The sequence below is a fragment of the Nicotiana sylvestris genome, chromosome 3, assembly GCF_000393655.2.
Source record: "Nicotiana sylvestris chromosome 3, ASM39365v2, whole genome shotgun sequence".
Lineage (NCBI taxonomy): Eukaryota > Viridiplantae > Streptophyta > Magnoliopsida > Solanales > Solanaceae > Nicotiana > Nicotiana sylvestris.
The window spans coordinates 12,644,556-12,654,111 of NC_091059.1; the positions used below are offsets into that span (position 1 = coordinate 12,644,556).

The window sequence follows — 9,556 nt, forward strand, 5'->3', positions numbered from 1 at the left end:
CACAAATCCCCATTCCACAAAGTCATATGCTTTTTTTAGATCAATTTTAATCAAATAGCTACTTGTTGATTTTTTTCTGTTATACAGTTTCACCAGGTCTTGACATATCAGTATGTTTTGCACTATACTTCCGCCTTCCACAAATGCACTTTGGTTCTCAGCTATTATTGAAGGTAGTACACCTTTTAGCATGTTACATAACACCTTTGATATTATTTTATAGACTGTATTGCAACATACAATGGGTCTATAGTCTCCTACTTCAGCTGCATGGTTGTTTTTTGGGATGAGAGTTAGGATTGTTTTGTTGATAATCCTGAGCATTTTTGCAGTGTTGAAGAACTCCATTACGCTTCCAGTGACATCTTGCTTTACCACTGGCCAACAATCCTTAAAGAATTGAGACCCATAACCATCGGGTCCTGGGGATTGTCTCCTGCAATTGACCATAAAGCTGCCTTAATTTCCTTATCTGTAACTGGAGCTTCTAGTTGTTCTCTTTGTTCCTGTTGAACCACTTGCCCTTTCCTTACAAGATTACTGCACACATGTTGCCTATCTCCTTTGCTTTTCCCTAGCAGCTTCTTGTAAAAATTTATAAAAGCATCTACTATCCCTTCAACATTTGTTATCTCCTTCCCTTCAACATCTTTAATAGAGAAAATCCTATTTGTATTTCTTTTGCCTTTTATTACACTATGGAAGTATTTTGTGTTTTGATCCCCCTGCCTCATCCATTGTATCTTACTTTTTTGTCTCAAAAATTGCTCTTTAGCAGCATTCCATTTGATACTTTCTTTCATCAATCTGACTTTATCTTCAATTAATTCAGCATTCTTTGGATCTTTTTGGATCTTTTCTTGACATTCTGTCTGGTTGACCATTGTTGTTTCAACCATTTTTTCCACAACTGAAAAAATCTTTCCTTGTTCAATCTTTTCAGTACACTTTTGGTTCTGTTCAGCTTTCCTACCAATTTGTACATCTGTGTGCCTTGTATTTCCTTCTCCCAAGCTTCTTGTACTCTTGTTTGGAATTCTGGAGTCACCTCCACATGTTGAAGTATCTGAACTGTCTTTTTCCCCCTGCATTCCTTCCTTCCCAGTTTATGATTGCTGGGCAGTGATCATAGATGCCCTCATTCATGAAATGCACCTCTGATGCAGGTAAGTCAGTCACCCATTCAGTGTTAACCAACACTCGATCTATCCTGCTGTACACTCGACTATCTCCTCCTTGTTTGTTGTTCCATGTGAATAAAGCTCATGAGGATCTCAGCTCCTTCAGACCACAAACTTCTATACATTGTCTAAAATCTCTAGTTTCAACCATAGTTACCTTGCTTCCAATTCTTTCCTCCTTGCTTAATACACAGTTAAAGTCTCCCATCATAGCCCATGGTCCATCCATTTTGACCCCTATATGATTATTGTCACCCCATAGTTTCCTCCTTGCTGCTTGTTCATTGAAGCCATATACCAGAGTAACATTAAATCTCAGTCCATTCCCCCTGTGCTTTACTGTGCTGTGAATCATTTGTTCAGTGACTTCTTTGATATCTACCTCATATAACTGAGGTTTCCACACCATCCAAATCCTACCTCCTGGATGTTTGTCTAGATTTGTTATAAACGACCAGCCTTGACAAAGATAAAAAAAGCTTTATGTGCCTTAGCTCTTTTTATCTTTGTTTCCAGAAACCCAAACAAGAAAACTCTCAAGTTGTGGATAAACAGGTTCATTTCTTTCTGCTTATCTGGCTTGTCTGGCATTCCAAAAACCAATGATATCCATTAGGGTTGGGGTTTCCCCCACCCTTCCCATGTCCAGGGCCCCCCTCAGCTTCACCTCCTCCAGGGCAGGAAGGTTTAGCTATCCCTTCATTCCTGTTGCTCTGATCACCTAATGCTCCAAATGAGTTTCCAGTATTAATTTGAGGTTCTCTGATCACTATCCCTCTCCTTGCATTACCTCTTCTGTAGTAGAAGTTATCCTGTCTTTGTTTCCCCATCACTTGCTTCCCTGCCTTTGTTGAAACTTCTTTTCTATGTCTGTACCCTTGTCAACTTCTTTGTTAGTTTATGGTTGTTCGTCTTTGTTAGCCTTCTCTTCTCCCTGCTGCACTTCTTCTTTCCTTTCTTGGGCTTTATTACTTATCTCTTCCCTTATATATTTCTTGCATTCCTTCAGCTCATGTCCATAATTTTTGCACTTAGTGTATAGTATTGGCTTCCATTCACTCTCCACCTCTTGTTCCACAATGTGACCATGCTCGTTTTCAAACATTATTATGTCTAGGAATACCTTGTTGATTGGTACTTCCACCAGTACTCTTGCATATGTCATTCTCTCCTTCATAATAGTTGCTTTGTCTGCTTTCAAAGGGTTCCCTATCAGTCATGCTATTTTTGCTATCGCTTGCTTTCCCCAGTATAATGGTAACTATTTTCTTCACATTATTATATCTAGTTTGTTTACGACCAGTTATTTTTAGTTATCTTAGAGGTAATATAATAGTATAAAGACGTTTTTACATGAGCTCATTTGGTTATCGTGATTATGAACATAATCTTTTAAATCTAAATTTAACAAGCTTATCTTATGCTTTGTAATTTGGGTGGTTTTTCATTTTCGATATAAGTAATACCGGTATAATTTTATACCATATCCAATGTAGAATAACAATTCAAGAATTAGCTTAAACCTAACCAAATAAGTAAAATTTCAAAATTCTCCTTCTGCCACCCTTTCTGTTATGAAGGTCTAGGTTAAAGTTTGAAACAAAAATTTATTCAATTTAAAAGCAAACATATGTTTTAGAATCTTGTACACTGTATAATCTATTTTTATCACTATAATGAACTAAACAGATGATAATACGTACTGAATAATTCAGGAATTATTAATCTCAATATTACAATCTGTATATATAATCTCAACATAATTTTGCCTTTAAACAAATAATTTCTCAGTGTATTGAAGTCAAACTCCAAAATTATTACTTCCTCCTTCAAATCTTCGTATAATTTGTTGTTGTTGTTGCTGATCTCTAGGGAAAAATTGATGGTGATAGAGGTGGTGGTTATGGTCTGGCCTCCCACCCCCTCCTCCTCCTCCCATAAAATTGAACCCCAAATTATGCTGATTGCCTGCTGCCAAGAGGCCATAACTGTTCGTACTAGCAATGCCTCCTGTTGAATAAAATAAATTAAACAAAATAAAATTTTATTACCTTTACTTAAATTTTAAACTAATAATTGATGGTCACACAATTCAATTTTCATTATTGAAATATTAGGCCCGCACATGAAGAAGCGTGCTGTTGATGTAAATTGGAAGGGCAATTCGGTGCACTAAGCAGGGGCGGATTTAAGGGCGCGGAAGGGGATTTACTCGAACCCCCTTCGCTAAAAATAACTGTTGCTTACCTCTATATATTATGTTTTAAATTCCCTTGACACAACTCAAAAGCATAGTTTAGTGATCAAAGAGGTTCAAAAACTTTGTGAGACCACTAGTTCAATTCCTATTGGCCGCAATTTTTTTAATTTTAATTTTTTTTATTTTTTGAACCCCTTTAGCGGAAATTCTGTTTCCGCCATTGGCACTAAGCTCTCGTTATGCGCGAGGGCCGAGGAAAGTCCGGACCACAATGGTCTTACCCTGCATTTCTACAATGGATGTTTCCGCGGTTCGATTCCGTGACCTCCTGATCACATGACAATAATTTTACCAGTTACGTCAACGCTCCCCTTGTGGTGATGATGTAAATTAAGTAAATAAAATTGTGTCTGTTTAACAGCTTAAACATTTAGATAAAGTAGTCAGACGACTGAATACCTCCTAAGTTCTGGTATTTGGAAAGCTCGGATTTGGCACAGCTAAGATCAAGTTGGAGCTGTCGAAGCTGATGTTGAAGAAGCGAAATGACGCCAACACAACCATAGACGGGGTCGCGGAGGCGCATGTCCGCTTCATAAGCGAGAGAGTTGACAGCATCTTCCCTTTGGTGAGGCTGCAATTCATTGAGCAGCTTTGTCACATTGCTGGCTCCAAATATTTTGTGAACATTTGCAAATTTCTGGGGTTGATCTGGTGGGAAATAGGGAGCAAACACGCATTCTGGCTGGCATTTTCGACGTAGGAATTTACATGCTGCACATGGTGAGTAGGATGACAATGAAGATGAAGAAGATGAAGCCATAATTGACAAGTATTAGCTACTTTGCACAAACACTTCTCTTCTTTTGTTTCTTTGTTTTCTCTTTAGTACCTGGAAATAACAACATAAATAGGATCATTTAGAAGTGAAGTATGAGTGATGCTTCATAAATAAGCCTAAGTACGACTTCGTTCATTGCATTTTATATGACGATGTTTGATTGAGCATAGAGTTGAATAACAAAGGGGAAAAAAAGATTTTGACGCACACCTTCACTACACTTAGAGCTTATGTTCTTAATCAATTATTTAACACGCCATTCATTTATTAAAATTGTATAAAAATAAGTCATTAAAGGTAAATTGAGAAACTTTAAAATTAGAGAATTTTGAAATAAGAAAAGTTGTAACTTTTTAAATAGAACATTGAAGTAACTATTAACAATTTAAAGGGGAGCCTTGGAATAATAGTAAATTTGTCTCTGTGTGATCTATAGATCACGAATTCGAACTGTAAAAGCAGCTATTGATGCTTGTATTAGAGTAGACTGTTTATATCACACAATTGCGATGCAGCCCTTCCCGGACCCTGCGTGAATGCGGGATACTTAGTTCACCGGATTGCCCCTGAAGTAACTAACAGTTTCACAATTGGAATTATTGATTATATATTTTCTCAGAAATTTTGTGAAGAGTTTGAAGAAAGCTTTATAAAGTATGTTTGAACATCCTAAAGAGCCTTTATTAGGACTAATTAATTGTTTCCTTGATGGACTGCGACATATTCTTGAATCTTGACACAAGTTAACCCCCTTCTCTTATATTTCTAACTTCTCTATGTCCGAAAGAGAGAAAACGAAATGTACAAACCAAGAGGAGGAAAATAATATACCTGCTTTTTTTTTCCTTATCCCTTTCACGATCTGGCTGCTGCAATTCAACCAAAGGAAAGAGAAAGTATCCCTACAAAAACGTTATACTGTATTTATTGTATGACTGAAAAAGATGAGGGGGTTGAAGAAGACAGGAGCAGCAGAAATAGAAAGTTAGAACTAAATAAGTAAATATTCCCCTCTTTCAAAAAAAAAGAAGTAAATATACATCTCTACATTAATATAAAAGCAATTTTCTCCATATAATCTCGAACTGTCTACTAACCAGAAACCAACCTAAAGTATACATATAAGAGGTTTAAGTGTGAATAAATAAATAAGGTGCTTAAGAATAAACAAAATTAAATAATATTCTCTATGTCCCATTTTAACTGACATTTTAGCTCTTTTCACGCCAATTACTTCATTAATATCAAGAGTATAGTTGGAAACAAGTAACAAATTTAATCTTGAATTCCTAAAATAATAATTATTTTGGATAAATATTTTTAAGCTAAAGCGACAATTAAAATGGGACGGAGGGAGTACTGTAGTATAATACTCATATTACTTATAAGGAATTTAGGGTGGTTGTTATGGGAATTATTGGATCCCGAGACGATATGAAAGGAAGAGCTTCATATTTCTTAAACCCTATTGTATCACTCATTACGATGTTATATTAGCAATCTAATTAATCACATATTGCTTGGGACGTTTCGTTCGTTGAAATACATAACACAAGTGACCTATTGGTCAAAATTTCGATTTTTTTAATTATAACCAAGAAAAACTTGGTAAAACGAATGGAACTTAAAAAATAAAAATAAAAAAAGAATGAGAAGGGAAGTTTTATACCTCGAGTTTCCGTGCCAATGTTCTCGAACTCTTCGGTCAAACCTTTCTTTTCCCTGCCCAAATTATTTTCCTTTTTAACTTTCAACGCATATTTATATTTTGACTCGATTATTGTGATTGACAGCTGAAAGTCAAGCTTTTGGATCTCGTGGAGTAAAAACTATCTTTTCGTTCAGTTCAATATTTGAGAATATACAGAGAGTTCAAACTTTTTCTAGGGTTTGGTACTGAATGTAGCTAAGATGAAGTAAGATATTAAGTAGAATTAACCCTATTTGGTAGCTAAACAGAGGGGGGGGGGGTACTTAATAAAAAGAAGGGATAAATAATAATCATGTGAAAGGGTATTTTTTGAAAAGGAATAAAATGGCAATCTTTAAGTTTCCATTTTTATGGGCAGAAAAAAAGCTGAATGCATATAGTAGTAGAAAGAAGGGGCAGGAGACAAGCATATAAAGATGGTGGACAATAAAGCCAAACGGAAAAAAGGAATACTCTTGAAGATGTTACTGCTGTTTTGGCCCTTTCTTTCAGAGGGTGGGTGGGTAAATCAGAATTTAATTTATAATCCCTCCATCTCATTTTATATGGCGGCCTTTGACTCGGCACAAATTTTAAGAAAAATTAATTTTAAAAAAAAATTTGTGGTCTAAATTAAATCGTAGATGTTATGATAAATATCACATTATGGTGGATGTATACTCTTCCTCCATGATCTTCATCTCAAATGCTTAATGACATATTCAATGACATATTTTGTATGTTCAATGACATATTCCATGACATATTTTCTTCACTTTTTATGCCTATATAAAGGCCTTGTAATAGATAGGAAAATACACACAATTGAAGAAGAAATAAGAATCTCTCTTCCTCTCTTTCTATCTATATCTCTTAGTTTGTTTTGCTTGTTCTATATTGTTATTTTGGGTTATATTTTATAACACGTTATCAGCACGAGACTCTACCATCTCAAGAAGATCTTTGAGAAAATTAAGGTATAATTTTTCTCAAATTTGTATTTTTTTTAAATGTCTGATATTATGAAAAGAAAGTTCGTTGCCCTTGAAATTTCGGGCAAGAACTATATGACATGGGTATTGGATGCTGAAATCCATTTAGATGCAATGGGTCTTGGAGACGCCATTAAAGATAAAGATAAAGCATCTACACAAGACTATGCTAAGGCCTTGATTTTCTTGCGCCATCACCTTGATGAAGGATTGAAAATTGAATATCTCACAGTGAAAGATCCATTTGTTTTGTGGAATGGTTTAAAGGAAAGATATGACAACTTAAAGTTGGTCACTCTTCCACAAGCACGATATGATTGGGCTTATCTTAGGCTCCAAGACTTTAAGTCTATTTCTGAATATAATTCTGCTATGTTTAGAATTACTTCTAGATTGAAACTCTGTGGAGATAATATCAGTGACTATGATATGCTTGAAAAACGTTTACAACGTTTCATGCTTCCAATATGGTCTTACAACAACAGTACCGAGAGAAAGGCTTCACAAAGTACTCTCAGTTGATTTCTCTTCTACTTGTGGCTGAACGAAACAATGAATTGCTTATGAGAAATCATGAAAATCGACCCACTGGGTCTACACCATTGCCTAAAGAGGATGAGGTGTATTCCCATTATGCTAATCGTGGAAAAGGTCGTGGCCATATTCGTGGTCGTGGTCGCGGTCGTGGTCGTGGCCATGTCCATGGAAGAAATTTTCCTGGTGTTAATCATCCTCCACCGAAAAATAACTTCCAAAAATGGAAAGGTAAAGATGAGAAGCGAAATGCAGAGGGTTCAGAAACTAAATGCTATCGTTGCGGTGGAAAAGGGCATTGGGCAAACATTTGTCGCATACCAAAACATTTGGTTGAGCTTTATCAAGCATCTCTGAAGAATAAAGGCTCTGAAGCCAATCTTGTCTATGATAATGAATTTGACATCACCCACTTGGATGTGGCAGATTTTTTTGAGCACCCTGATGAAAAAATAAACCACTTGATCGGTGATGGATCTGTGGTTAGAGATGATTGAGCAATTTAATTTTTATGCTTTTCTATTCGTAGTATGTAATGAATAAACATCTCGTAATTTTTATTGCACTCTATAATTCTTCTTATGTAGTTCTTAAGAATATTTTTATTTCCAAAATTTTATAAATTTCACAAACAATGAGTAATATCCTATTAATTAGTATTCTAGTCTCAGTGATCTTTTAACGATTTTAACTTTCCTCTACATTGCTTTAATTCTCTTTAAGAAAAGGTTTACAAGCATCCTGGAACAACTTTTGTTACTTCACCCTCAAATTTTTTATGAGTATGTTCTTTTCTTACACGGATCAATTATGTTTCATACAATGTGTAGGAAAATGCAAATAATTTATACTTGTAAATAAATTTGTTGTAGTTGTATTAGTCATATGTGTACTTGTATTATTTTTTTGCGTAATTATTTGTATAACAATTAGAATTTGCCAGAAAATGCATTAAAGGCTACTATTGAATTATTGGTTTAACTTTATTTCTTTTCCATTTTTCTCTAAAATACTAATATTTATTCATATACTTCTTTTGTATGTCAAACTATGGGAAGCAAATATGGATATCTTTCAAAGCAAACTTGGATCAAAGTTCAATTATAAAAATATTTGCTTAATTGATTCATGTACGACACATACAATATTCAAAGAGAAGAAATATTTCTCTCATTTAAGTATGTGTAAGGCAGATATTACTACAATTTCTGGTAGTAGTAATCTAATTGAAGGCTCTGGAAGAGCTACTATAACTCTGCCTATGGGAACAATAATTATCATTGAGAATGCAATGTTCTCCTCCAAGTCCAAGAGGAACTTGTTGAGTTTTAAAGATATCCGCAAAAATGGATTTCATATTGAGACAATAGATGAGAATAATATGGAATATCTCATCGTTACCAAGAATGTCTCTGGCCAGAAAAGAATTATTGAGAAGTTCCCATCTTTATCTTGTGGCCTGTATTGGACAAAAATTAGTGCAATTGAGGCACATTCTACCTTAAACCAAAAGGTTACTGCTTACAATACTTTTGTACTTTGGCATGATCGATTGGGCCATCCTGGATCAATTATGATGAGACGAATCATAGAAAACTCAAATAGGCATCCATTAAAGAATTTGAAAATTCTTTTAAATAATGAATTTTCTTGCACTTCTTGTTATCAAGGCAAGTTAATTATAAGACCATCACCAACAAAGGTTGGGATTGAGTCCCCTGCGTTTTTAGAACGTATACAAGGGGACATTTGTGGACCTATTCACCCACCTAGTGGGTCGTTTAGATATTTTATGGTCTTAATAGATGCATCCTCTAGATGGTCTCATGTATGCCTATTGTCATCTCACAACCTCGCGTTTGCAAAATTAATGGCACAAATAATCCGATTACGGGCACAATTTCCCGATAATCCAATTAAGTCTATTAGACTTGATAATGCTGCTGAGTTTTCATCCCAATCATTTAATGATTATTGCTTATCAATTGGGATAAAAGTGAAACATCCTGTAGCTCATGTTCACACTCAAAATGGCCTTGCAGAGTCTTTAATTAAACGTGTGCAATTGATAGCAAGACCGTTACTCATGAAAACGAAGTTGCCCACTTCTGTTTGGGG

At 35.2% G+C, this 9,556-nt stretch overlaps 2 protein-coding genes across 2 annotated transcripts; one reads left to right on the forward strand and one right to left on the reverse strand.

The window, feature by feature from the left end:
* Positions 1-2,848: 2,848 nt before the first annotated feature.
* LOC104228694 (protein ASYMMETRIC LEAVES 2-like) lies at positions 2,849-6,209 on the reverse strand. Its single transcript, XM_009781218.2, has 4 exons — positions 5,892-6,209; positions 5,054-5,124; positions 3,841-4,273; positions 2,849-3,191 (listed from the first exon to the last, which is right to left on the reverse strand). The coding sequence occupies exons 3-4, from the start codon at positions 4,202-4,204 to the stop codon at positions 2,983-2,985; spliced, it is 573 nt and encodes a 190-aa protein (XP_009779520.1). The 5' UTR covers positions 4,205-4,273; positions 5,054-5,124; positions 5,892-6,209; the 3' UTR covers positions 2,849-2,982.
* Positions 6,210-6,979: 770 nt separating this feature from the next.
* On the forward strand, positions 6,980-7,426 carry LOC138887052 (uncharacterized). Its single transcript, XM_070168764.1, has one exon. The coding sequence runs from the start codon at positions 6,980-6,982 to the stop codon at positions 7,424-7,426; it is 447 nt and encodes a 148-aa protein (XP_070024865.1).
* The last annotated feature ends 2,130 nt before the right edge of the window (positions 7,427-9,556 follow it).

Bases quoted from the DNA above. Each gene is read 5' to 3' on its own strand.
- LOC104228694 (XM_009781218.2), bottom strand. From the start codon at position 4,204: ATGGCTTCATCTTCTTCATCTTCATTGTCATCCTACTCACCATGTGCA. The intron at 3,192-3,840 runs GTATTCAGTCGT...TTTATTCAACAG, and splicing joins CAAATACCAGAACTTAGGAG to GAGGCATTGCTAGTACGAAC.
- LOC138887052 (XM_070168764.1), top strand. From the start codon at position 6,980: ATGACATGGGTATTGGATGCTGAAATCCATTTAGATGCAATGGGTCTT.